The sequence below is a fragment of the Penicillium psychrosexuale genome (assembly GCF_028828465.1).
Source record: "Penicillium psychrosexuale strain IBT 29551 chromosome Unknown utg000004l, whole genome shotgun sequence".
Classification (NCBI taxonomy): Eukaryota; Fungi; Ascomycota; class Eurotiomycetes; order Eurotiales; family Aspergillaceae; genus Penicillium; species Penicillium psychrosexuale.
In genome coordinates, this window is record NW_026643189.1 from 6,218,770 (window position 1) to 6,245,267 (window position 26,498).

The following is a 26,498-nucleotide window of genomic DNA, read 5'->3' on the forward strand; positions in this document are numbered from 1 at the left end:
TTTCCGGCATTCCCCTTTTTGCGAGGGACCTCCACCGCGTCTGGATCCACCTGGGCAATGTCCTCCGTTTCTATTTCAATTCCCCATCTAACATATTACATTCCATGGATTATTAGCTTGGGTTTGTCCTCACGCTCTGCCCTTCACCATGCATTGGAAAGGACTGCGTCTCGTGGCCGATGGCAAGAGGCAGAGCACCATGGATCCTCAAGGCCTATCCCGTCGCAGTGAACACCTTCCTCGTCCCTACCCCCCCGCCGAACCTAGACTATCCGAGTCAATTCCTCGCTCGCCCGGCTTGTCAGAAGAAGTAGATCCAGGACTGCAGGTACCGGACGAGAACGGGTCAACCCATGAGGTATCTCAGTCGGACTTTGCAGGACCATCCTCGGGGGACCGTCCCAACTTACGCCACAAGCGATTCAGCTTCATGAGACTACGCCATGCTTCTGACCCCCAGCTATCCAAGTCTTACGTCAAAGCGGGCGAGGAAACTCCCCCGGTCCCTTCCTTACCTCGTGAGTGAAAACATGCACAACTCAATGCTCATCAGGATAAATTGATTAACTATGTCTACCGAATAAAGCTCCTAAAATTATCACTACCGCCCCGACCAGTCACGAGCTCGACCAACCGGTGAAACAGAGACCCAAGCTCAGCTTTCGACCGTCGTCAAGAAAACAGTCCATGGAGGAAATGTCTCGGAAATCAATGGAACAACCTGCGAAGCCTCGTAGAAGAGGTCAAGGATCAACCGACTCCCAGGTTACCGACTCGACGCTTGCCATGTCCCAGAGCATTACCGAAGAGCCAGGGCGCTTGTCAACCAACTCACGGGGCGGGACCACACAGCCCAACGACTCCCAGCGCTCGTCGGTGATCGATCCCCGGTTTTCCGAATCGTCTCGATCAGACCAGAGCTACGGTGACCAGACAGTCACCCCAAGCATTTCCCCTCGTGATGTTCAACCCGTCACTACCGCAAAGCGATTCCGTATGCCACGCTTGACACGATCCCGGACTCCTCTCTTTCCTTTACCCCCCAAAGTCTCGCAGCCGGCTGGAGGTGTGGATAGTCGACCAAAGCTCCCCCCAGCAGATACCCCAAAATCCGAGCCTTCAGATGGTCAGGACCAAGTTTCACCACTACCTTCGCCAGCTCGTTCCACCGTGGGATTCGTTGCCTCCTCAAATGTACCACCGCTATTTCGAAATGATTCGACGAATTCCGCTCGCTCAGTTCGGTCTAACCCCTCTTTTAAGAACCGAGGACGTTCGTCTACCATGGGATCGCTGGCCGAGAACCAAGACGACTTGTCCATACCTCCATATTTGGCATCTTCGGCGCGCACGTCCACTTCGACCAGTGGCCGCAAGAGTTTCGGTGACATCTTTAATATCACGCAGCGATTGAGGCAAAACTCATCACCACCCTCTCCTCATCATGGTTCGCCCACGATAGGTGGCGCCTCCACCCCCGTAAAGCAAGAGCTAGCAATCCCAAAACAGGAAGAAAACGACACACCCGCTTCATATCTGACACGTTTAGAAGAAACTTTGCCTCGGGGCATGATTGCGGGTGTCCTCGCTCAATCAGACGAGGAATTCTACAAGGTGTGTCTCCGAAAACATATGAGAACCTTCTCATACTTCGGTGACCCACTCGACATGGCAATCCGCAAACTTTTGATGGAAGTCGAGCTTCCGAAAGAAACACAGCAGATTGATCGTTTCGTGCAAGCCTTTGCTGATCGCTATCACGAATGTAATCCTGGCATCTTCACATCCCCGGATAACGCATACTTTATTGCATTCTCGCTTTTGATTCTTCACACCGATGTCTTCAATAAGAACAACAAACGGAAGATGCAGAAGGCGGATTATGTCAAGATAAGCCGCAGTGAAGGAATATCAGACGATATTCTTGAGTGTTTCTATGAGAACATCTCATACACTCCGTTCATTCGCGTCGAAGACGCCAATCTCCCTGATCGACACTTGGCGAAACCACGTCGCACTCTGTTCAAAACCACTAGCTCCGAAAATTTGGCCCGCATTGCACGGGAACCTGTCGACCCCTATTCGCTTATCCTGGAAGGTAAATTAGGATCTCTGCGGCCCAGCTTGAAGGATGTCATGGATCTGGATGATACATACAATCATTTTGGAACCGCTGGCCCACCCGACATAGATGCTCTTCACCAGGCCTTCACCAAGTCTGGAATCTTGCAGATTATTTCTCTGCGCTCTCGTCCTGACGCGTTCATGCCGGCTAGCTTAGATAGCCCACGCGACTCAAATCCCGGTCTGGTAGATATCAAAGTCGCCAAGGTCGGCTTGCTTTGGCGGAAACACCCAAAGAAGAAAAAGGCCAGGTCGCCCTGGCAGGAATGGGGGTCATTCTCACATTCTCTCAGCTCTACTTCTTCCGCAATGTGAACTGGGTGCGCTCACTCATGGCACAGCAGGAGGCATATGTTAAGAATGGCCGTCAAGGGACTCTTGTCTTCAACCCGCCCCTTGCTGAATTCAAGCCGGACAACATTGTGTCTACTGGTGACACAGTTGCCCTCCTAGACTCAAGTTATAAAAAGCATAAGCATGCCTTTATCTTTGTTCGACACAACGCGTTGGAGGAGATATTCCTTGCCAGCTCTGAGCCTGAGATGAATGACTGGCTTGCACACCTCAACTACGCGGCAGCCTTCAGGACCACTGGTGTGCGCACCACGGGCATGATCGCCACGAATTATGAGGGACAGCGATACCGCAAGAGTCAGCGATTACGCTCGATATCTTCACAAAAGTCTCAACAGTCGACGGACATAGAGCCCCCTTCTCCTAGCATCGATACTGACATTGTTGCCGAATTTGTTGCTGCGCGGCGCCAATTAATGAGCCAAAAAATCCGGGAAAGAAACGAAAAGCTCGCCGTGTCACAAAAGCAACTGGATGATCTTTTACAAAATGCCCGACACTTGCAAGTGCTCACTCCTCTTCACGCTCGGGCCCGTGAGGGCGTCATCATGGCTGCAGGCCGCCTGTCTGCCAAGATCAAATGGGTGAGACAGGATATCTGGCGTAGCAAATGTTACCGCCAGGTTCTTCTGCGAGACTTAGGAGAGGATGAAGAGACAGAGGAAAGTAGGGTCGGGTCGGTCTCTGAACCGACGCAATCCCAGTCGGACGGAGCACGCCTGGCCTCTCCTTCCGGGCCGTCCGTGACATCCGAGCCTAGCGTGGAAAGAGCCGGTAGTATTGTGCATACCGTCTCTAGCGCCGATGTCCCCGAGCCTCATGTGGCACAAACCGAGCAGCCCTCGGAGGCTGGACTGCTGGCTAAACCTTCGAATGACGAACTGCGTCGTCCCAGTATCCCAGGATCTGCCACTTCAGCTGACATTGCCCGTGTCGGGCGTCGGCGCTCTGCTGTGGCTGTACCCGAACGTGCCAAGTCATACTCCCCCGATCCATCGACCATTAAACTCGAGCGTGAAGCCTCGCTCCTCAGCCGTGCCAGCCGGTGGGATGGAGCTAGTCTGGCTTCTCGTACATCGAAACTGACATCCCCTGTGGGCTTTGATGACGGCGAGGAGCGTGTTCTAAGAGAAGCTGGTCTTCTGGAGCTGCCGGCGTCCCCGTCGGCACATAAGAATGAAGAGATTGCCCCTGACGCACTTCCCGGTAAAGACACCGAGGGCGAGACACATCCACACGACAAGAGCGATCGACCGAGTCGTGTCCGTCGCAGCCTTCATCGCACCCTCCGTGATTCGCATGCTCATAGAAACCATTCTCATTCGAAGAAGAAACGGGGTTCGGTGTCTAGCATTGGACAGGAGGAGGACGATCAACTATCCGGCGATGGAGAAGTCCTTCCTCGCAAAGCCCCCAGTTTCACCGTGCATGGCAAGAAGGCATCCGTCGTCACATTCGGGTCTGAATGGCAGAACATGCCCCCGGAGGAGCGCCTCAAGCTCCGCAAGCCCACCCCTCATGAAGAGCCACGGGCGTCGGATCCTGCTATATTGGACGGCGAGTCGATTATGACCGACCGCAGCCCCGAACGTCATTCGGCGCGCAGGACGAGCAACGCAACTGGCCTAAGTGTGCGTACCAGCGACGATCTGGCGGAGTTCAAGGATGCGCACGAAGAGCAACCGGAAGAGCAACCGGAAGAGGACTTTGGGAGCCCGGCTTCCCCGGTGATCACCTCGTTCCCGACCCCAGATCCCCTAGACACCGAACATACTCATTGCTCTCCTTCATCCACAATATACGGCCATCTTTCCGCGCCAAGACATGACGGCTCCCCCTCCCCCTCCCCCTCCTCTACATCTATCAATGAGCGAATCGTTGATAGCCCGTCCAGCGAAAACATACGCGAGCAGGCCGTAGGAGCCTGACTCTACGCCTCCTATCTTTTTCTCCTTTCTTCTGTATATCCTGACCATTCTCATCTTGATCTTCTGCTTGACGATTATTATACCCCTTTTCAAACTCATGCATCTCACTTTGCCTTTTCCTAATTGACTTTCCTTGCTGTCCTTGCATTAACATATGGTGAATCTCGGTTTCGTGGCAGGTTTTCGGTTCGGTCTGGTTTTTGAGCATATTTCTGCGTCCGCGTCTACGTTTAGGCTTCTGGGAATTTTTCATTTACTGTCAGATCGTTGAATCAGATCTGTATGACAGGCTGCATTCATGGGCGTGCTTTGATATCTCATGGCTTGGCTATTTCATTTCAATCATGCTTCTTTCGAGTGAGGCTGTGGAATCACCGATAGACAAAAGCGAATTACGATTGACAATGATTGATTTGATATTTTGCTTTCAACAGTGTCTGTGCAAGCTTAGATACACAATGTAGTGAAGTCCGACGATGTTGCATAGGGCTGATGAGAGCGGTAAGCTGAGCGGTGAACCAACACACCAATCCCAAGCCCCACCGCCGCCGAACCCCGACTAAAAGCGTATTACGCCATCCAAGAAGCTACAAAAAGCCACCCTCACCCCAGATCAACGTCCACGCCATCCACACTCAAAATGGCGCACTCAAAGCGAAACACCTCCCTCCCACACTTTACCTCCTACGAACGCGGTCTTCTACGCTCAACCTGGGGCACAAAACGCAGCGCAATCGGCCGCGACAGCTTCCTAAGCTTCGGCTCCTGCCGTCTATGTCTGCAACCCGCGCGGGCGCCTGTAGTCGCATGCGCCAGTAACGGCGACCTCTTCTGCCGCGAGTGTGCGATCAACGACCTCCTCTCTCAACGGCAGGAGATCAAGCGGCTTGAAAAAGAGCGCGACGAGGCAAGGAAACGCATCGCGGAGGATGAGGAGCGCTCGCTGGCGGAGATGAAGGAGAGAGATCTCAGGGATTTCGAGCTTGTTTCCATGGGGTTGGAGAATAAAGGTGGGAAGAAGCGCAAGGCGGAGGAGTCCGAGGCTTTAGAAAAGTTCAAGGCTAGGGAGGTTGAGGTTGATGGGAAGAGGAAGAGGGTTTTTGAGCTTGGGGAGGAGGAGATGGCTCGTGTTGCAGGGGAGGAGAAGGAGAGGTTGAGGATGGAGTTGAAGATGGAGAAGGTTTGTGGTCTTTCTTTGGGCTGAAGCTTGAAGCTTAAAGCCTCGGTCTTCGATTGGAGATTTGTTTTGAACTAACAAATTTGCTCTAGTCGGCTAGCAAATCTGCTCTGCCGTCTTTCTGGGTCCCGTCTTTAACGCCCAACACTGATGCGAATGAAATCGCCGCCAACAAGACCGTCAAGTTGACGCCTGTCTGTCCTGGCTCGACAGATGAGAGCCGACATAGCTACTCGCTCAAGTCGCTTGTTGAGGTTAATTTCACAGAGGAGAAGGCTTCCGACGGGACTGTGTCCAGGGTGTGTCCGAGTTGCACGAAGAATTTAAGTAATGGGCTCAAAGCGATGCGTATGTGGAGTAGAAGTTGGTACAGCCATTGGGTTTTGCTAATTATGTCTCATGACAGTCACAAAGCCCTGCGGGCATGTCATTTGCTCTCCGTGTGTAACGAAATTCATGACCCCCCACGAAAACCACATCCCTGATCCACATGCATCGAAAGAGGAGCAGGAGAAGACTGCTGCTCTCCATGGTCAGGTTTTATGTTTCGTCTGTGAGACAGATCTTACGGCGAAGTCACAATCAGATCAGGGGAATGGGAATAACAAGAAGTCTAAGAAAAAGGATAGGGATGCTATTCAGCCTGGTCTGGTGGAGATCTCCTCCGAGGGGACTGGGTTTGCTAGCAAAGGTGGGAGCATGGGGAAGAAGACCGGGGTTGCGTTCCAGTGCTGAACAACTTCGTAATAAAAAGAAGCGAGAAAGAAACATGAAACATCACAGGTTTCCATTATGTGTACGATAAAGAAAGATCCTGATATTGCCGCCCGGAGCGGTTATTAACGCCCGAATTATGCAAATACAATGTATCTAGAATACAGTGAAGCCATACGAGAAGTCAAAAGGCAAGCCTGGTCTCTCTCCTCACATTTCTGTGGCATCAATCTCAAGAACGCTTCTTAGCATTGTTGAACTCGCGCACAGTGATCGAGCAAGCCACCTCTTGACACAAGCGGCGACGACGACTGAGGTCCAACTTAGAGCCGAACTCCAAACCGGAAGCACGCTCAACAGCCTCGAGAGGAACCTCAAAGTCAGTCAGACGCTTATCATTTGCAATGCGAGCATTAGGCAGGACAAAAGCACCGAGTGCAACCTTGCTCGTGGGCGAGTTGGTGCCATCCTCGGCATAGATAACCTTATAGAAATGTGTGGGCACAGCGACGTTAGGCGGGTTGCCGATAACCTCGTAGTTAACGCGCCACTTTCCATCCGGGTCACGGTGAGGCAGGTACAGGGGGCCAGTAACGATGCGAACAGAGGGATAACGCTTGGCGAGATCACGGCAGAAAGTCTCAAAATGCGCCCAGTAGTCGCGGTTGAAGCCCTCGCCGACCTGCGGACACATATTGCTCAGTGCGAACGTGCCGTCCATCGCCTCCTGTGACCACTTCGCGTCTGCGGCCGGCACCTGGTGCCCACGGTCATAGCCCGAGCGGAAATAGTCGGACAGCTTAGCGCGGAACATCCCCGGGATGGTCGTGTCCTCGAAGAAGGTACTCTTCTTTCTGTCGGCGTTGTTGATCCCCAGGGATTCTGGCGTGATGTGTTCCGCGACCCAAGATGGGTTGCGTGTGCGTCGGTCGTAGGCGCCGTGCAATGGGAGGGAAGAGAGCTCGTCGGCGATTGGGCCCGGGAAACCATATTGGAGGATTCCTGCTGGGTCGACGGGGCCGATGGCTCGCTTGGATGCCAGGGCTGGGGCCGGGATGGTTGAGGGTACCTTGAGGCCCGGGGTTGTCGGTGTCGGAGAGAGGGTCTCTTGTTGTTGGGGCTTCGAGGATTTGCCGGAGAAGAGCAGCGCGGTGACACCAGCTCCGGTAGCTGCGCTGGCGGCAGCGATGACGGCCAGAGTTGCTTTGGACATGGCTGAGTGTCCCTTGGAATTACCTAGGTAGAGCTGAGAGGCTAGAGTGTCGAGAGAGCCGAAACACGAAGACAACAAAAAAGATGGGGAGTCAAGGGCCAATCACATCACATGGGGCCCGGAACTATTGTCATTCCAAGGCATGGGAGGTGTCGTATATATATTCTCTTGCCTCTCGTGATACTTGTCATTCTCTTGAGTCCGGTGAGTCTAAAATTATTTCAAATCACCAGATACTGTCAGTTGCATAATCCCTTGCACATGTCCAGGTGTGCACCTTCATATGAGAAAGTGTCAAGTATCACAGAACAGATTGCAATGAAAGGCAGTATCTATGACCCTCAGATAGGAAATATTCCTCCATATCCCATAGTCCTAGGGACTCTCAAACTGGACGTTCACGATGCCAGATCGTTTATTCCATATCGCAGATCCCAGCCATGAGGGGGGCTTGCAGAGGTGCAGTGAGAACCTTGGGGACGGAATGCACTGTCCTCAGACAACGCAAGTGATTAACATAAATGCCCATCATGAATATCGTCATATTTTCATTCCTCTAGAGAGAGGAAGAGAGGCAAAGTCTTGACCGCCAACCACGTTGATTGCTAATTACATCACCGTTTCCGTTTCCTTCAACTCCCCACGCCATGTCTGCCAACGACCTCCGGGGGTGGGTGATGAGCACCGTCTCAGGTGTCGGTAAGCGTCGCCTGAAGTCTTTGAAATATTAGCCACTAATTATATTCAGCATGCGTCCTTGGTTCCTCTATCATCTGCGTCGATGTGCTGGTGCAAGTGGTCTCTCGCCGGAAGAGCTTCCAGATCGCCAACAGTAGTCATTTCCTGTCGGCATCATTATGTCTCAGTGCTGGAGTCATGGTAAGCTATCATTCTGGAGGAGTAGGTGAACTATATTAATCCTAGGCAGCTCTTTACCTCCCTCTACAGCATGCTTCCCACATCCAAGCAGTACCTTACCCGCGCCGGCTTCTCTCCCGCTGCATCTGCATATATGTTGATCGGTCTTTTCATTGCTGGAGTGGCCGGCATTCAAATACTATCCTCGTTCGCACATCGTTACATCCCATCTCATGTTGTCGACTGTGCCCATACCCATGACGAGTCAGAAAATGATGCCGAGCGCGGCGAGGCCGCACACGAGGACCATGTCCACAACGATACAAATGGACATACCGAACGAACACCGCTGTTGCAACATAATAAGCCATCTTCATTCAAGTCAACGCCAGCGGTAGTACAAGCGAGCCAACACATCGAGCCGGCACCCAGACGCCGCGACACGATGCGGGCAATGCTAGCGCGCCGCATTACGTCGTTCATGGGTGGCGTAAAATCCGCCTGTGACGAGGACGGGCCTTGCTTCGGGGTTTCTCAAACCTGTGGCCTCGAATGCAACAAAGTGCTTCCACCATCCAACAGCGATGAGAGCGCGCGACCAAACTTGCTGCATTGTGAAGGTATATCCGTGCCGCTGGAATCGGAAATTTCCCGCGTAGGAATTGACGATAATGAACATGTGCCTCCCACTCCGGAAGGGAGAGATTTTGACAACATCTCTGTACAGCATGATATGCACCGATCGTCCACTTCGTCTCCGATTTTAGACCTACATTTAAGTCATCGATCTCGTCCGCATTCTGAGCATCATCACCATGACGAATCTCATAGCTACCTCGACGATATTGATTCTGGGCGTCCCAAATCTGCCGGCGGCAACCCCCACCACCATCACGTTCCTAAAAATGCATTCCTTTCCATTGGGCTTCAAACCTCACTCGCCATTGCTCTACATAAGCTTCCAGAGGGGTTCATTACCTACGCCACAAACCACGCCAGCCCAACCCTCGGTATGACAGTATTTCTGGCTCTAGTTATCCACAACATTGTGGAGGGCTTCGCCATGTCACTTCCGCTCTATCTAGCCCTCAATTCCCGCTGGAGGGCAATGTTCTGGTCTAGTCTCCTAGGAGGTATCAGTCAACCAGCCGGTGCTGGACTCGCAGCGCTCTGGATCTGGAGCACTGGGCAACGCGGTAGCGACGATGCCACTGGTCCCTCGTGGGGTATATATGGAGGTATGTTCGCCGTCACCGCCGGAGTCATGACTTCAGTTGCATTGCAACTTTTCAGCGAGGGACTTGGGCTCACCCATCACCGCGGAATGGGAATCGGGTTCGCTGTTGGAGGCATGGGGTTGATGGGCCTCAGCTTTGCATTGACCGCTTGACCAGGCTTCGGCTCTGGTGATCATTTGCATCATACACTAGGCATATGATCCTTTGTTATCCTTATGCTAGCATGCATGAACACACATATTGGGTTTTCGGTTTGAACCACATTCATTCAACATCGTCACGGTGTGGTCCTACACAGACCGGCAGGGTCAGTGCACATTTTGACAATATTTCTTATCAACCAAACTGCTATGCGTGTCGAATCACCGATGTGGTGGAAGCATAATTACCTATTACTCTTGGGTATTGTATGTACCTTGTGCAGATGATGCATTAGACTTAGAAATATCTTTCCTCCATCATAAAGTAGCCAGCCCACTCTACGTAGAAATTGCCCCGATTTAAGACTATACATCTGTAGTGTAGTGTAACCTATGTATGATCACATATGATAAGCTAAAAGAGTCAGATTATTGAAGCCAATAACTAGTTAGACAAGTGATTTACCAAATCGTGATGTTGAAACGGACAAAGGTATACAATTTGGTACAGGTTAAACATCCAAAAACGCCAGCATGAACTGAAATCCAAATATCTGATATACAAATGAAAATTCCCTAGAGTGTACTTAGAGAGCCTGCACCGAGATACGTCTCTGAGTGCCACTACCACTCAACCCAACACCGCTGGACTCACGCAGATGATTGTGATGCGTCTGGCCCTCCTCCTCCATATCCTCAACATCGATACTAAACCGTCTCGGCTTCGACCAAACACCGAATTGCTCACCGCCATTAGCATCGCCAACATTCTTGATCTGCTCAGACTGCACACCAAAGCGATCGGCAACTGATTGGGACAGCTCCGCATGCGCCGAAGCCCGCTTCGATTTTGAGCCTGGTCCCAGACGTGCCTGGGCACGGCGCAGTAGCTCCATGTGTTGCGATGCGGTATCAGCAACATTGGCATGGCCCTCTGCTTCGGAGTCGCCGAGCAGATCGTACAGAATTCCTTCGTGTAGAGTCGCTGCAGACTGGTGGTTCTCTGAGGCTGTGAACAGGGCTGAAAGAAGCTTGGTCATATTCAGTGTAACCGGGTCGCAGCTGCCCCACACCTGGCGCAGGTTGTAGCAGATGTCGCGGCACAACTGGATGGCGGACTCGACGTTGCCGCGGCAGAAGCGGGTTTCGACTAGACGTCGGCCGATCCACACGACCACATCCGGTGTCCAGGTACGCTGGACGATTCGTGAGGTCCAGAGTTGGGTGAGAATGGCTTCCAGCTCATCGAACATCTCATGCTGGCCTAGAAGGGTGATAATGTCGTTGAGTTGGCTGAAGGGTAGGTCGACCATCTCGATACCCATGGATTTCGAGGATGCCATGATCTCTTGCAGCAGCAGCTTGGACTTGATGGACATGGCTTGGTAGGTCTTTTCGTCGGTGCACTTGGTTGCCTTGTGGCCGCCCAGGTACAGGCAGAGCTGAATAGCGGCGTTGATACTGTCTTGGTTGTTGAGACCATCGGTCAGATGCAGGAAGGAGTGCAAAACGCCTGTCAGGATGGTGGCTTCCTGGAAGCGGGAGGAGTTGCACAGGTCACGAACGAGATTAGTGGTCGTTGTGAGGATTTTCATGCTATAGTTTTCTCTGTGGACCTCACGCAGGCAGATCTGATAGAACTGCTGCACGATCTCCTTGTCGGCCACCTTGTTGGCAGACAGGTTGGAGCAGAAATAGTCGTACAACTTGTCCTTGGTGTCGTTGGCAGCGCGAACTCGCTTCTGACCAACCTGGAGACTGTAGAGCTTGTGGCCAATGATCAGAGTGGGAATGAAATCGTGACCAGACAGACTCTTAGAGAAGTCCCTAGAGGTCTTCATCTCACGAGCCATCTCAGACATGATTTGGTCGTAGCTGGCACGTCTGCCAAAGACTTCCTCGAAGGCAGCAACAAATACGGCATCGCGACGATCGCTCAAATCCACCGCGGAAGAAGATTCCAAGCTGTACACCACGCGGTGGCGGAGTTCGTCAAGGAGATTGTTACCGCCTTCGATGAATCCGCACTCGAGGTAGGTACTTGCGATCCGGCGGGCCCAGTCACCCACTGTGTCAGTGTCACCGTCGGCATGCAAAACATCGGTGGAGTATGCGTGGAGAATGGCGTTACCCTGCTGGACAGAAGAAGAAGTTCCTTGTCGCGAATGGGCGAGGGCAAGTTCACGGAGCCAGGAGAGAGTCGTGGTGGAAAAGTAGCCCTGATTCTTCTTGGCCAGCTGGAACTCTTCAGTGTAGAGGGAACGGGCTTCTGCAGTCGAATCATGCTTGCGCACAAACAGCTGTGCCAACTTGTGCTTGAGGGTGATAGGCAGCGACGAAGTCATCTGGTCTAGCCCCTTCGACGACTGAGAAGGAGCCACCCACTCGCTGGTTTCCAGAGGCAACTTGTAAAGCGAAATGGCTTGATCAACGTGTGCATCGCTCGACTCACACAGCTCGGCAAGGAGTAAAGTGGCATTGAGCGTCTTCTCACTTGTTGCGCCGTGTAAGTGGCGACAGGTCATTACATACTCAGAGGCCACCCGATACCGCTCAGAGAAGTTGGAGCTTTTATTAGTCAAAATAGACATATAGCCCAAGTAAGTCTTCTCCAACATCCGGTCCACTAGCGCATGGTCATAGGAATCTGCCTTGTTGTCTTCAACAACCAGGGTCGGCCAAAGAGCTCGGTAAACATGCAAAGCAGAATCCCACTGCATCTCTTTATCGTAGAGGCTGATGAGAGCAATTGCAGCGGCGATACCCTCGGGAACAATCGTGACCTGATGGGAAGTAGCCTTGAAGATTCGCTGGTAGATGCTCTTGGCCTCGGAGTTCTTCTCCAGACGAGTTGCCAAAGCAGCCTCGAGATACATATTGTTGATGGTATGCTCATGCTTCTCTCCGAGACGAGCTGCCAAGTAGTTGCTCATAGTATGGAGCAAATTCAGCGCCTTGTTGAACTGATAGGTAGTTTCGTGGAACTCGACGGCAGCCTTGGCAACTGCTAGCACCGACGCCACGGGAACTCCGGCAGAAGAGATCAAAGAACCGACCGCATTCTCATAAATAACTGCAGCATGTTCTAAATGTAGCATGCGGAAGTGACAGTAGGCCAACACCAAAGCCAAATCTGCCGCGGGAGGTGCAAGCTCGGGCGAGAACTTCTGGTGAGATTTGGACTGTTCAATGGTGGGCCAGATATGCCGCAGAACCGCCATTGAGCATTCACTAGCTTGGGTCCAATCTCCCTCACTGACATAGATACTGGCAAGGTTGTGGCACAGGATCAAGGTAGTGACAGTCATATTGTCGGGACTGGCCGAGATGACGTCCAGCAGCTCAATTAGCAGCTTGCGGTCCCGAGAAGACAGAGAGGATGCATCTTCAATAGAGACTGCATTTGCCATGCTCTGAGCAATTGAGAGTGCTAGAGCGGTTGATTCCTCTGAGTACTCTTGGTGGGTCTCCTTGTAGTAGCGCCACATAAGAATTGACAAGGAGCGATCGAGATTGTACATAAGCATCTCCCGAGTCTCAGCGCGGAGAAGGTGCACACGCTGCATCATCTCCTCAGAGTGAATACCAGTAACCTCGAGATCTGCAACCAATTCACGGATTATGACCTCAGATTCATCACTTCGATCTTGACGGCGAAGGAACTGGTAGTACACAAGGGCGACATTAGACTTTTTGTCCATCATATCAACCGAGTCAATGTCGCGTGAGTTGAGACCCGCCCACAGGCTTGAAAGAACTGCCTGAGCAAGAGCCAATTCACCCTGGTCCTCATACATCTTGGCCATGTGAAGAGTGTAGGAGATTCGGCGCTCGTCGGTGACCTCCATAGTGCGCATCATATTGTCATACTTGGTTCTAGCAATGTCACGGCTCACCTCGTCGCTTCCAGTTGTCGAGAACTGACTGGTCAAGAAATCTGCTGTCTCGGATGACTGGTGCGAATTGGTACCATACTTCTGAAGAACTTGCTGGTAGAAGTGCTTTGAGATGAACAACGCGGATTGGTTGTCGTCGTGAGTCTTGTACATGCTGACGATCATTCCAAGGTACTTCAGGCGTTGATTGAATTCCACCCCTGTGATCTCCGAATCTGTCAAGATCAAGGACTTCAGGATGTCTTCCTGCTGAGAGGCAATCGTGCCTTGTTCGGAGAATGACTGTATCATCATCTCAGAGCATGCCGTTGTAATCGGGTGTGACTGGCCGAGGAGCTCCTGGCTTAGCTTCCACGCTTTGTAGCAGGTCTCATCGGCGTGGCTGGCATGCGCCATCTTGGACACGCGTGCGCTGAGAACCAGGCTTTGTAGCAGGGCGATTGATTTCTCGCCAAGGACCAATCGTCGAATGTCACTCGCAAGTCTGTACAGCTCCACGACGCTAGACCGAGTGAACTGGGACTCGCGGCAAGTCAGCTCGAGGCGCGCGAACAGAACGGTGGCAGGCATAAGCTTTTTGAATCTTGAATTGAATTGGAACTCTTCGTCATCGGTGACAATTGGCGAAGAGAGAAGATGTGACAGCCAGTATCGTGCGGTGTACTCCAAGACGACATACTTGTCGAAAAGATGGTTGCGCTCCTCGATACCCAGCCTATCCATGGAAATATCAACCTCCTCACGCACGCTCAACTGGACGCAGGAAAGGCACCTGGTGAGCAAGTCGTAGTGTGCATCCTTGATGCTGAGCTGGGACTCCCCACCAGACGACTTAGCCTGATTGATGATGTGATCGCGAATGCAGGTCTGAGAGAAAGAGACCACACCATCACGGGCCATAACCAGCGGGCTTAGAGCATTCAAGATGTCATAGCTACTAGTGGGCTGACTGGAGGAATATCTGGGGCCCTTGGGATCCACGTTCAGCAAATGCTCAATCTCCTCGACTAGCAAAGGTCTCTCAGCTGCCGCGAGCCAAGAAACAACACTAATAGTACCCTGCTGGCTAAGGTCAAGGCTCTTGGAGTGGAAATCAATAAGCTCCGGCATCGACTGCGGCAGGCCCTGAATGGAGGCAACCGCCTGGCTCAAGGTCTTTTGCTGTTTAGCATATGCAACCGCCATTTCAGCCCAACTAAAAGAGCCCTGAGAGCGGGCTACAATGGCAGACACAGCGGCATGAAGCTGGTTGCCCTTGTGTGTGTCAAAGTTGGCGCTAGATGCAAGCATCTTGTTGACATACGCTATGAGGTCGTTCTTAGTCTGTGAGGTCTGCATGGAAAACTGCTGAATTCCTTTGGAGCCGGTCTTTGAGCTCAGGGGCCGGGTGAAAGCAATCATCTTAGATCCAGCATTCTGTTCGGAGAGAATCTCACAGAAGCGATCAAGACAGGCAATGGCATTGGTATGACCACCCCTGATCTGGTCGATGCCGTCAACCACAAACATGTACTGGATGTTTGTAGCAAGACCAGCATGAATACCCTTCCAAAGGCTTGCTTCTACCGCGTCATCTCCAGCGCCATCGATCGCTCCTTGGGCTGCCCTTGCGACTTCAACCAGGATAGCCTCTTGGGTCTGCTTGTCACTGACAGAATGATCCAACATCTGGTGAAGGACACCCTTCAGGATGCGTAGAGGCAAAGTAGCGACAGGAATATCAGCACCTGTATTAGATTAGCTAGCAAATCAGCAAAAATATAAGGGTAAAACTCACGAATGGTGTAGGGGATCACATTCCAGCTATCATGTTCACCCGACTCCTGTAGTCTTTCGACCGCCCATTGGGCTAATGCACTCTTTCCCGAGCCAGGACCACCGGAAATTAGCATAACAGGTGAGCTTCCGACACTGAAATCGTAGAGCGTGTTGTTGAACCACTCAAACGATCCCTCAGCAAGCGAGTGAGCGCGAGAGTCGAGGATGAACTGAAGAGGGCGGTCCTGTACTCCCAGGAATTGACGCAAGCTACCCAGCTCAGGCGAAGAGTAAATCAAGGGACTGTCCTCCACGAGCTTTGCAGTGTGAGCATCGACAACACAATTCCAGTGGGTAGAAAAGCGCTTGGCGTAGGTCAAAAAGGCGGCATCAACGTTGCGTCCAATAATCTGATCGGACTCTTTGCTTTTAAATCCCTCGATACAGCTCATAGCCGTGCTACTGACCATTTCAAGCAAATCTGCGAATACCGCGGCAACATATGGCTGAAGTTCAGGCGAGGATTTGTATGCAATCTCGTACTGCAAAAGCAAATATATACCGACGGCGACCCGGCCATATCGGCCAAAGACGCTCTCGAAGACATCCGTATTGTCCATGTCAGACTGTACAATAGTCAGCATCCATATCTAAAAGAACTGTCACCGGTCAACTTGACTAACCTCCAAAAGGAGGACAGAGAATCCCCAGATGAGCGTTGCCGCCTCATTGGCAGCAGGCGCAAAGACTCCGACGGACTCCCGAAGAGCGTCGACGGCATACGCCAGTCTAGACGCCCATCTAAGGCTGCAGTCGAGTCTGCTACCATCATGAGGCATCCATCGGAGACGTTCAGCTGCCACGGCATCAAAGAAAGCATCTACGTTAGGGCTGCGTTTGCTGATCTCACTGGGAAACAGGCCCAGCTGAGTCTTGCACTTCTGAGACACAGCCTGAACCTTTTCTTGAAGAATAGTGAGTTTGTAGCCACAACCACTCAGCTGTGTAACAATGCGCTTCGAAGACACCCCACTTCCGGCTCTGCTCTTGGTACCGGAGCTGGCGTGGGTGACTCTATTGCTGAAACTGTCATTGCCGGAGGTAGTATAGACACCCCCCTGGCGAGTCCCTCCTCCTGCAGAAATGCTTCCTTGATTGACTCCGCTGTTGTCATTGCCGGGTATACCATAACTACTTTCTTGGTGAAGTCCTAAAACTCCTCCACCGACGATGCCTGCTTTGTTCGATCCAGTGGCGCCGGCATTGTAGAAGGCGTTGTTTGTCTGGCTCGTGGTGGTAGAACGTAGACCACTTGTTTGGTTGGATTCATTGGTGGTAGACTTTCCTGTGCTTGTCGGGGTTTTCGGAGTTAAGCCTTGATTTGATACCGCACGGGCATAAGTATAACCCCCGCTGTTCGTCTGGTTTGAGGCGGCCGCCCCTTTTCCGCTTGCACGGCCATGTTCTTCCACGGTAGAAGCAACGTTACTCTTTGAGCTTGTGGAGATAGGACCTTGGACTGTGGCTGCGTTGGTGCTAGAGCCGGAATGTCCCTTGCTCTGCTTTCTGGTGGTAGAGGTCTGTTTGGCAGCTCCTCTGCTCATACCATAATCGCCGCCGGCAGCATCGGTGGCAGCAGCTTCGCTTGTCCCTGCTTTCTCGGAAGGCTGAGAGCCCTGCTTGTCAAGCTGCTTTTTGTCGATATGATATTTTCCAACATTTTCGTCGACGAGTTTCTTTGGGAGGTCTTTGCTAGTGGTCCCATCGTTGAGGACGTCCGAGCTGATGTTCTCGTTGTCATGGACCTCTTTGTCAATAGGTTCCTTGCTAGATTCACCTCCAGCGACGGCTAATCCAGTCATTTTTTGGCTTCCTGCTCCCGCGGAATCATAAGAAAAGTTGTCTGGTATTTCTTCGCTGGTGGTTCCTCTCTGAACGATAGTTTCTTTACCGTTCGCATTGTGGAAGTCCTTTTCTTGGAAGGTTCCCGGCATCGTGATTGGGCCCTTGCGGATGTCGTCATTGGGTTCAAGCTCTCCGGCCGCCACATTGTCTCTGTGGCCATGCTGTTTAGAGCCAGTATCTTCATTTGTAATGATGCTGACATGCTGTTCCTGGCCAACTTCTTGCTTCTCGCTGCCAATGTCTCGTTGCTCCACCTTCGTTTCGCCAGTAGAGGTACCGGTGTTGTCTTGGCCGATCCGTCCTTTCCTACCTTGCTTTCCGGTCTCCTGAACATTCCCCTTGTTAAGGTCTCCATTGTTCATTCCAGCAGCACTGATTGATGCTCCGCCGACAGCTCCATCGACAGCTCCCCGTCCAGACGATTCTTTGGTGTTTTGACCTTGGGTGAGAACTTTCTTGGCGCCGTTGGAATTGCCTTGGTTGACTTCATCGCGGGCGGATGAGCTTTTATCGACGATCTCATTGGCCTTGTTTCCCTGGCTGGTCGATTCTTTGGTGGTTTCACCTTTGGTCACGATTTCTTTGGCGCCATTGTAATTGCCTTCGTTAACTTCATCACGGATGGATGAACTCTTATCGAGGATTCCCTTGGCCTTGGCGAACATGTTGATGAGTGATAAATTGGTGCGATAATATATTAATAGGTGGACAGTAAAAATAAAAATAAAAGTCAAGTATTGTCGTTCAGTCGTGTTTGTTCAGCTTTCGAAAATAGTAAATGGAATATAAAACAATGGACCGAGCTATAACTAGGGCCCCGGGGGGACCTAAATAATATTAGCAACCGTCCTTCTCCTCATTGCATCATGGAATTATTTTGGTGATATCCACACGGCGTTCATATCTAGCAGTGGGTTCCAAGCACAAGTGAGCGTATGAGGGAACAGCTTGCTCGGTATTCAGCTGGGCCATCCCATGCCTTTGCTTGGATTCCAAGGCCCGCAGCTTGATCCAAAAAAAGCAATAGGGATATCGATATCTGGTACAGCATAATATCAGAAGTCGATGATGCTTAACCAGAGGAAGGAAGTGGAATAGGTGGATCTTCCAACAGCTGGTGTCCACTGCAGGTATTCACTCTTTGTATCTAATTTTTTTGTATTCTTCCAGTTGAGATGGCGTATTAGGATAGCCAGCAACCCTTCATTATTTTTGCGATTTCCGGTTCAACACCTGTAGACTCAGTTAGCTAACCTGACATCGTTCATCGCTTTGTGCCTTGCCATATCACAATATGTAAAATCTTTCCCAATCGGTCACGGGCTCGGAATTGAGTTCAATCGATGTCATGGCCATGTGTGGGGTAGAGACTCCGGTTGAACTCAATCGCCCTTAAGCGATTCATTTCTCCACTGTCTGACGATTAGACATGTCTGGATATCTGCTCTTTGTGTCCTGTATTTGTCTCAAGTGGATGTGTTGGTCATTGCAGTCAGCGACTGGCCAATATCACCTTAGTCATCGTACCTCCAATAACCTTAAATACACCTTGGAAGTCCTTCGATCCGTGGAATATTCAATCATTCGGCCAAACATGTTTGGGAAGTCATCATCTCCGGATGATCCGTTGATTTGGTGAGGTCATGCCTCTTTGTCTGATCACCTGCCGTTTATGTCATGACATCGAGCTCCGAGGCATAAGCCCAGGTCTGTAGCTTTTCGGTCTAAATGAGGATGCCGCAATCATTAGTAGGTGCTCATCTGGTAAATTGGAAATAGGCCAAACGAAAAAAAGGGAATTAAATGCAGTAAATGCCTTGCAGAAGACCCTAAGCCTATATTCTCAATACCACAAACTACCTTCTATGTAGTTTTCAGTGACGGTTTTTTGTTTTGTCCTACGAAATCCAAACAGCTCAAACTGAATTTTTCTGATTTCTGAGTGTGTTTTTTTATCTGTTTTCCCTCTTTTCCCAACATTTCCTTCCAGTCTCGTCATATCAAATGCATTATATATGCGCAAGATGCATAGAAATCTAGCTTTTCACCGCAATTATTTTGTGATCTGTAGGTTAGCTTCTAGTTATAACCTAAAAGGGGAGAAAGACACCAAGAGGACGTTCAATAAGACACTCGCATTGATATTATTTTTCATCTGGAACTAATATTTCGTCTTGGGCCAAATGAATCAAATTATCGAAATCCAACGTTGTCAAAGACAGGAGCCCACTATTCTTGTAGATAGTATAAAATTCTAGATCCTTGTGCTCCGCCCTTTTGACGTTCTCTATAATCAAAATTAAGACTCCACTAATTTCTATCAGCCCGCGCACGTTTCATGACCCCATAGCGCGACAAAAAGTTGCAAAGGCAAGATGAGAACTTGACTTATATACTACTAGTGAGTTCTGACACGTTTGCGGCAAAGATATACTTCGGTGTACAGCCACTGTGGGCTTTATATTGTCGTTGGTTGGCCAACAGAACGAACAGTGAAACTAACTGCATAGGGGCTCAAGTTCCACGATGGAAGGGCCCACCTGATCTGTTCTACACCTCCAACATCGGCCCTGGAGAGGCATGCATCTGATTAAAAGCAAGCTCTCAGTATACCCTAGACACTGTATCAAGTAAAGATAACCCGAAAAGCATGGAAAAAGAGGTAGAGTCCATTTCTGGATCGGAAATGCAATTCATGACAGCCTATGAAATGAGTCGAAAAGTGACTCTGAAGTCCAGCCTGCGAGGATTGCCCGTAGACAGCTCACATCCAGCCACAGCTTTCCATCCTCAGACCACCATGTGTGTTCATCCATTTCCGCGAATCAGCCTCCAAAAAAACCCATCCGTTGCCAGCAAAAAAAAAATTCAAGTGAAGACGAAGAAGCGTGATATCATCCGTACAAGTACCAGCCATATCTGGTATGCTTTCGTTCGTTTGGGCCGTGGTCGTGCCGTGGTCATGCGAAGGTTTTCATCGTAGAACTCGGCTAGCCGATCGCGGCTCAGGTGGTTGTTTTAACGACTTGAATAATCTATTGGCCGGGGTTGGGGTTCATCTGCATTTTGCGCCTGGTCAGCCTTTCTGTCCTCTATTCACGGTATTCGTATTGTGTGGTCGTGGATATTTGCAGAATGTGTTGTGCTTGGTTGTGTGTGGGTTGAGTCATTCGATATGTACCTTGCGCTTGCCACCGGTCATGGTAACGTTGACGAAACGGCGGGTGTAAAGAATACGCTTGTAGGCGCGACCCTTAGGGTTCTTCTTCTTCTCCTGGGGCTCGACCTGGATGCAACATCGTCGTTAAAAAGGCTGGGGGGATGGATGGCCACTGCGATCGTGTATCGAGTGTTGTTGGCTGGAAATCGAAGAGAACTCACCTTAGGAGTGGCAGCCTTGACCTTACCGGCACGGGCGAGAGAGCCGTGAACCTTACCCATGTTGGATGATTGACGTTGATAAACGGGAGATGGAAGTGGTTTGGTGATGAAGCGATTCTTGAATCTCGATTTGGGAGTGCAAAATTGGGAGTGCGACCTGTGTGGGGCGGCTTAGCGAGTGCTTTCGGTCCGGATTAACTCAGCCCGTGTGGGGTCATGTGATATGAGGTAAGCTGGTAATGTAAGCCGGGGTTAAGAGGTCTTGGCAACGGTTTCTCCGAGAGTGTAGAGTATGGCGATGGAACTTACCAAGTGTTAGCAATGGGAATCAAGAGGCAAATGAAAAAAAAAAATTTGTCCGGAAAGGGGCAAGCATATTCATAGATTCTACGGCAAGGTTCGTTCATAGCAAACAGCCCTATGGCTCAAAGTCGGGTCTCTTTTGGTATCACGAGAGTAATGTACAAGTTTCTCCCCAGCGCTATGCAATATTAGGTATTCCAAAATTCCATGGATGCAACACATCCAGCCCGCCTTTTGCATACACTTAAGCCCCCTTCGATTTTTCCTTGGCAGCAGCCTCTTCTCGTTCTCTCTTTCTTGCCAGATACCGCTCTTTAGCGCTGGACACATCTTTCTCGGTCTTGCGACTGCGACTCTTTTCGGCGATCTCCTTTTGCTTTGCAGCCTCAGTCTCTTCTTCTTGTCGCGCACGCTCCTCGTACTGGGTTGCGACCATGTCGGTCTGTCGAGCCCGCTGGGCACCACGACCACCCTGGTAACCAGCACCGGCACTTGGTCGTCCAGCGGTAGGTCTTGAAGCTCCTGATTTGGCGGCAGGTGCTTGAGATTTCGGTTTCGGTGCCACGTTGAGTCCTGCAGACAACAGCTGACGCTTGTCGACAACTTGGCCCTCATCATTCAGAACAACTCGAGTTCCATGAGAATTGAGATCCTGCGCTTTCTGGGCATCCGTCTTGTCCTCTTGATCCTCTGTCTCCCCGATGATCTCGCCTGCTTTGACGCGGCGGGCAGTTTCTTCCGCAGCCTTAATGAGCTCCTCGTGCCGTGCTTCTCCTCGCGACAGAACGTCCCGGTAGAATCCTATCATGCCAGAGCCGCCACTTTTTTTGCGTTGTTCTTCCTCTTCCTTTTCACGGCGTGCTTCCTCTTCCTCTGCCTTCCGCAGTTCCACTTGCTGCGCCTTATAGGCAGACGTGACAAATTTCTCCTTGTCCTCGAACTCATCACCTTCAGCTTCACGCTCCCTGGCTAGCTGGCGATCCTTAGCCCGCAGTTGATCTCGTTTCCGGATCTCTGCGCTCTGTAGCAAGTTCTGCATGTACTTGGGTGTTTCGCTCTTTGTTTCCTCTGAGGCCTTGGCGGGTTTGGCGTGCAAACTGTCGTATACTTCATCGTATGAGTAGATCAATGGGTCGATTTCTTCAGCCGCTTTTGCCTGCATGTTGCTACTGTGCATGGACGCGAGATTGGTGTATTTCTGGACAGGAGCGGTTGGCTTGTTCGACTTCGCCTGGTTCAATCCAAGATTCATTGCGCCTTGTTGCTCTTTTTCTTTTTCCTCGTCCTCATACTCATCATCTGCAAATAGCGAGTTCTTGCTGAGCGGTTTTGCTATTGGTTTGGGACCGCTCCCGAATTGAATTTTGCGTTTCGGTGGAGGCCCTGCGCTTGGCGGAGGTTTCTTTTTCGTAGCTGGCTCTTCTAGCCCTCCAATCGTTGAGACTTCAACTGCACCATCGCCAGTTTGCTGGTCTTCATCTTCAGAGTCGTCATCAAAAATGTTCTTTCTTTTCTGCGCGAGAGCATTCCCCGGTTTCATCGCCGCGAGACTTTTGTTCGGAAGGTTCAATCCGTAGGGGAGATTTGTGGGCATATCGGAACTTAAGTTTTGCAAGCAGATCAAGGGCTTTGTGTACCCGGGGTGATAGCAACGACACTGGTATGTTTGGCAGGAAGTGCTTGTCAAGGTCAAAGGTTGCGACCGCGATCGACCGTGATCGACCGCGATAAAGGCGTGGCTAGTTATCAGTTGATCACGTGCCGGCGGCTTTTGCGGGGAAATCAAAGAATTTGTTGGAAACATAGTACATACCAAACACAAGGCAATGTCGATTTGGACTTTAAGAGCTACATGTATATTGTTCAAATGGTCAAATTACATGTATATTCTGATCTGATTGTACTGCTGATATCATCAATACTCTGATCGTTCTTCACCTATCTTTCAGGTAAGTAGTAAAGAAATGATGACAAGGCTAGGAAGAGCGAGAAGGAGGAGGAGAGAGAGAGAGGGCCTTCTCTAATTCTTTTTTAACCGCTCCGCTGTAGGTACAACTTAGGGGATGTGTATATAGGTCTTGAGGGAGAGTGGGTGCGCCGGGAGTATCCATGCCACAAGTTGACATGCCCAAAAGGAGACCTACGTTGATGTAGAGTTGCCATCCCGGTAATGACTGCTTTAAGAATCAATTTGAGAAGTTCACAAATTACCCAGTACCCCTAATCTTGCATTCAAGAGTTTAGATAGGACAATAGATTGTTGCTTCAGAGCTTTCTCCTTAGGTTCATACGCTGCTTTTTCTTCGAGATAGAGTACCTAGCTTCGGGGTGTGCTCAAACTAGCAATATCCCTGGCATAGTTTCTTTCGATGGAGGCTTCAATGTCTTTGGCAGAGTCGACAGGATCCTCGAACCCATCTAAGAGGCCGTGGGCCGAAGGGTAGAAATTCGCTCCTTCCTCGCCATATCCGCTTTCCTTCTCTTGCCCTCTGTCTCTCTCCTCCTCCTCTTCTCCTCTCTTCCTCCTCCTCCTCCCCTCTCTTCCTCTCCTTCTCGCTCTTCCAGGACTTGTCATCATCTTTTTTACTACTTACCCGAAAGACAACCGCATCTTACCTTACGGGATTTGGTATCGTCAAGCGTCCTGGGCCGAATTAATACCTTCCAATTCTTCTCTGCTGCGTGTCATAGTAACCATCTCATCTTTCTCAGACGGTGTGCCTACGAAAAGGCAAGTGAGGTAAGAATGACTCGGTGACCGATTATCAAGAAGCTTCCATGAGGCTAATCAGGGCTGGTGTGATTTAGATCGGGCCGAAATGACAGTTAATTTAGAACTGGCCTTTTTCTCCGAACCAAATATCGGTTTTTCGTCGCTTGTTATCGGGGAGATCATGGACACAATATATCTTGACTGTTTCGATGCGGAATATGCAGTGGAAGCGATCGGATCATCAGCCCGGGGCATTCGGTCTATTCTGTCTCGTCTGCGAAGTACCCCGAATCTGGTGACAGCATACGCCAAGTTCACGAATGTACCACCAGATGTAGCAAATCTAAAACTCTCCAAGGGATGCCGCCAGCTCTACAACCCCGACACCCGGGTCATGATCGTTACCATACCAGGCAGACCGCATGATGCCATCGTGGGTGAGCTCCTGTCAGAATTCAATAGGGCTGTGTTATTTGCGAATTTGGGAAGAACGCTATGTTCCCTTACAACTGCAAGGGTAGAAGGAAACACTTGCTCCAAAGAACCGGATGGTTCATGGATCCCCGGACAACTTCCTCCAGGTCGAAACGACAAGTGGCCTACGATTGTTCTGGAGGTCGGAGTATCTGAGTCCAAAAAGAAGCTACGAGCGGATGCTGCCTGGTGGCTGGCTAACTCTCAGGGGCAAGTACATGTGATGATAATCATATCGGTCAATCGGACTGTGGCTGAGGTCACATTTGAAACCATTGTGCTTCGGCAGCCACCCACATCTATGCGCGGGGGTCGGCATCGATACGTGACAGAGGTCCGTCAGTCAATTGTGGTCTCCCGGCCACCAGGTGGCCCGAGTCAACCAATTACCACGGTGCCCGATACCTCACCACTCATCATTGCTTTGCAAGAGGTGCTCTGCCGTGCCCCTAACCCATCAGAGAGTGACCCAGTGATTCCTATTATCTCCCTCGAGCATATTGCGAGTGTCACATGGCGTTGGCAAGGGCTTTGAGTTTGTTTTGTGTTCTTCGTATTGTTTTTTTGTTTTTTTTTTTTTTCCGCTTATATCAATATGAGACCCAATATGTCATTAGCACTTGAACTGCGGAAACTGGCATTATTCCTTCAATCTTTCTGGATCTTCTTTCTAGACCTCACGATCCGTTTAAATCATCATAGGCCATAGCTTGATGCGTTGAGAAGTACTTCCCGGCAGCTTGTAGATTAAACTACGGAGTACATAGAAATATATAGTCACTGGTAAAGCGCAGATCGCGGATATTTCATCGACTTTACCCCGTTCCTCGGGTATTCTACGGTTTGCGGCTAAATCTTTCGCCCCAAAGACAGGAAGATATAGATATTTTATGCTAATATCTGTCAAGCGGAAAAGGCCACTTCCATTTATTCCTTTGACTATCTCCTAGGTAAAGTTGTATATTAAGTCCCCAACCACGCCCGGTGCTTATTTGGACTGGAATGGGCCCGACAAATCGGGTATCAAATTCAGTTATAGGTAACGATCAAAGATATATAATGAACGAGAATCCTGGTTAGACAAGATCACACCCAAATATCCTTTAAAGACCGCGCGAATGAATTTGAACTGCATATGTAGTTGAACAGAACTCAAATTATTACAATATCCTTCAACTTTCAACTTTCATCAAAAGTGTATACATCCTTCACCCGGACGAGCTCATTTCTTATCGACCACGTGATGGGGGCCGCTAGTAAACCCGCAATCCTTAGCTCCTCGGCCATGTTTGCGTCCATGTCAACCCTGAATAATCCCAATCTGCTCAAAATGTCCTACTACTTCACCATTCTATCACCCACTGACACACCTTTGTTCAACATCGCCTTTGGCACATCGAAGGGGGTGGTGATGGCATTGCTCGCTTCCGCTTTCCGGAGACAGCGCAGTACATGAACCAGTTCATCATCCACTCAAGTCTGGACATATTGGAAGAAGCGCAGTGGACCAATGGTGGAATGTAAGTCTAACAAGCTATCCCATATGTCAAATGGCTCCTGGGAACTGGTTCGAATCCACGAGGGGCATATAAACACAGAGGAAACCACCCTCAGCCCGCGCTCCATCCCACATCAAACCTCCAAACCTGACATTATCACAAAAGGTACCTGAAGCATATCGACACCTACCCGCCGGCAGCAGCCTACATCACGGCTTTCCTCACTCCAAGTGGCGCGCGCTTCCTCCTCCTCCACCAACCCCCGCATCTCCCCTCTTCAACCAGCACAAGCGGCAGCATTGGCTCCTCCTCACTGCTAGGCACAGCTGGATCTACCACACGCGCCTCCTCCAGCTCTATCGCCGCAAACCCGACCTCCCCACAGACCGAAGAGGCTGTGCGCCAGTTCATGAACGAGGTATACGAGAGCTATGTCAAGACGGCGATGAGCCCATTCTATAAGCAGGGAATGGAGATCAAGAGTCCTGTTTTCAGATCGCGGGTTACTGCTGCAGGGAAAAAATGGCTGTAGCCTGGCTGTTTCTTGGGAGTTCTAAGTTCATGAGCGTGGCGTTTTTAGGGCATGTATTCTCTTGGGAGTTGGCTCTTTCTCTGTGTCTATTGCATTATTTTGACTTGCTCTGCATAATAGAGAAACGTCTACAGTCAAGGAGAAGGTCAATAATCTAGCGTGTAGTGTAATACAAACAAAAGTGTGCTTGTTATTTCGGATTTAACACGACAAACTGAACTAGAAGTGCAATGGCTATTGTCCTGCACCTAAAGTTGCTGGCAGAAAATGACGCTATCTGGGATCAATGAA

The 26,498-nt window shown here is 50.5% G+C and overlaps 10 protein-coding genes across 10 annotated transcripts; 5 read left to right on the plus strand and 5 right to left on the minus strand.

The window, feature by feature from the left end:
- Positions 1 to 148: 148 nt before the first annotated feature.
- Positions 149 to 4,406, plus strand: N7518_008247 (Arf family guanine nucleotide exchange factor SYT1; the record flags this gene model as incomplete). The annotated part of the gene is made up of 3 exons (XM_057189174.1): positions 149 to 518; positions 587 to 2,331; positions 2,418 to 4,406. 3 exons carry the CDS (start codon positions 149 to 151, stop codon positions 4,404 to 4,406), a joined length of 4,104 nt encoding a protein of 1,367 aa, XP_057040877.1.
- A 640-nt stretch (positions 4,407 to 5,046) lies between these two features.
- On the plus strand, positions 5,047 to 6,318 carry N7518_008248 (putative RING finger domain protein; the record flags this gene model as incomplete). The annotated part of the gene is made up of 3 exons (XM_057189175.1): positions 5,047 to 5,586; positions 5,676 to 5,931; positions 5,990 to 6,318. 3 exons carry the CDS (start codon positions 5,047 to 5,049, stop codon positions 6,316 to 6,318), a joined length of 1,125 nt encoding a protein of 374 aa, XP_057040878.1.
- A 211-nt stretch (positions 6,319 to 6,529) lies between these two features.
- Positions 6,530 to 7,510, minus strand: N7518_008249 (DNA/RNA non-specific endonuclease; the record flags this gene model as incomplete). The annotated part of the gene is made up of 1 exon (XM_057189176.1): positions 6,530 to 7,510. The coding sequence occupies one exon, from the start codon at positions 7,508 to 7,510 to the stop codon at positions 6,530 to 6,532; it is 981 nt and encodes a 326-aa protein (XP_057040879.1).
- A 647-nt stretch (positions 7,511 to 8,157) lies between these two features.
- On the plus strand, positions 8,158 to 9,758 carry N7518_008250 (Zn(2+) transporter ZRT3; the record flags this gene model as incomplete). The annotated part of the gene is made up of 3 exons (XM_057189177.1): positions 8,158 to 8,209; positions 8,259 to 8,389; positions 8,439 to 9,758. The coding sequence occupies 3 exons, from the start codon at positions 8,158 to 8,160 to the stop codon at positions 9,756 to 9,758; spliced, it is 1,503 nt and encodes a 500-aa protein (XP_057040880.1).
- Positions 9,759 to 10,333: 575 nt separating this feature from the next.
- On the minus strand, positions 10,334 to 17,970 carry N7518_008251 (uncharacterized protein; the record flags this gene model as incomplete). The annotated part of the gene is made up of 3 exons (XM_057189178.1): positions 10,334 to 15,369; positions 15,420 to 16,026; positions 16,084 to 17,970. 3 exons carry the CDS (start codon positions 17,968 to 17,970, stop codon positions 10,334 to 10,336), a joined length of 7,530 nt encoding a protein of 2,509 aa, XP_057040881.1.
- A 1,986-nt stretch (positions 17,971 to 19,956) lies between these two features.
- Positions 19,957 to 20,849, minus strand: N7518_008252 (40S ribosomal protein eS30). Its single transcript, XM_057189179.1, has 3 exons — positions 20,687 to 20,849; positions 20,487 to 20,591; positions 19,957 to 20,364 (listed from the first exon to the last, which is right to left on the minus strand). The coding sequence occupies exons 1-3, from the start codon at positions 20,744 to 20,746 to the stop codon at positions 20,341 to 20,343; spliced, it is 189 nt and encodes a 62-aa protein (XP_057040882.1). The 5' UTR covers positions 20,747 to 20,849; the 3' UTR covers positions 19,957 to 20,340.
- Positions 20,850 to 21,233: 384 nt separating this feature from the next.
- N7518_008253 (splicing regulator NSRP1-like domain-containing protein) lies at positions 21,234 to 22,583 on the minus strand (the record flags this gene model as incomplete). Its single annotated transcript, XM_057189180.1, has 1 exon — positions 21,234 to 22,583. The coding sequence occupies one exon, from the start codon at positions 22,581 to 22,583 to the stop codon at positions 21,234 to 21,236; it is 1,350 nt and encodes a 449-aa protein (XP_057040883.1).
- A 723-nt stretch (positions 22,584 to 23,306) lies between these two features.
- Positions 23,307 to 23,564, minus strand: N7518_008254 (uncharacterized protein; the record flags this gene model as incomplete). Its single annotated transcript, XM_057189181.1, has 1 exon — positions 23,307 to 23,564. The coding sequence occupies one exon, from the start codon at positions 23,562 to 23,564 to the stop codon at positions 23,307 to 23,309; it is 258 nt and encodes an 85-aa protein (XP_057040884.1).
- Positions 23,565 to 23,808: 244 nt separating this feature from the next.
- On the plus strand, positions 23,809 to 24,711 carry N7518_008255 (uncharacterized protein; the record flags this gene model as incomplete). The annotated part of the gene is made up of 1 exon (XM_057189182.1): positions 23,809 to 24,711. One exon carries the CDS (start codon positions 23,809 to 23,811, stop codon positions 24,709 to 24,711), a length of 903 nt encoding a protein of 300 aa, XP_057040885.1.
- Positions 24,712 to 25,506: 795 nt separating this feature from the next.
- On the plus strand, positions 25,507 to 26,207 carry N7518_008256 (TRAPP subunit TRS20; the record flags this gene model as incomplete). The annotated part of the gene is made up of 3 exons (XM_057189183.1): positions 25,507 to 25,584; positions 25,638 to 25,696; positions 25,841 to 26,207. The coding sequence occupies 3 exons, from the start codon at positions 25,507 to 25,509 to the stop codon at positions 26,205 to 26,207; spliced, it is 504 nt and encodes a 167-aa protein (XP_057040886.1).
- Between the last annotated feature and the right edge of the window lie 291 nt (positions 26,208 to 26,498).

What these genes read in the sequence shown, in the direction of transcription:
- N7518_008252 (XM_057189179.1), bottom strand. Translation starts at nt 20,746, where the DNA reads ATGGGTAAGGTTCACGGCTCTCTCGCCCGTGCCGGTAAGGTCAAGGCT. An exon ending in TCAAGGCTGCCACTCCTAAG is followed by an intron (nt 20,592 to 20,686) that starts GTGAGTTCTCTT and finishes TGTTGCATCCAG; the next exon opens with GTCGAGCCCCAGGAGAAGAA. An exon ending in TGACCGGTGGCAAGCGCAAG is followed by an intron (nt 20,365 to 20,486) that starts GTACATATCGAA and finishes CGCAAAATGCAG; the next exon opens with ATGAACCCCAACCCCGGCCA.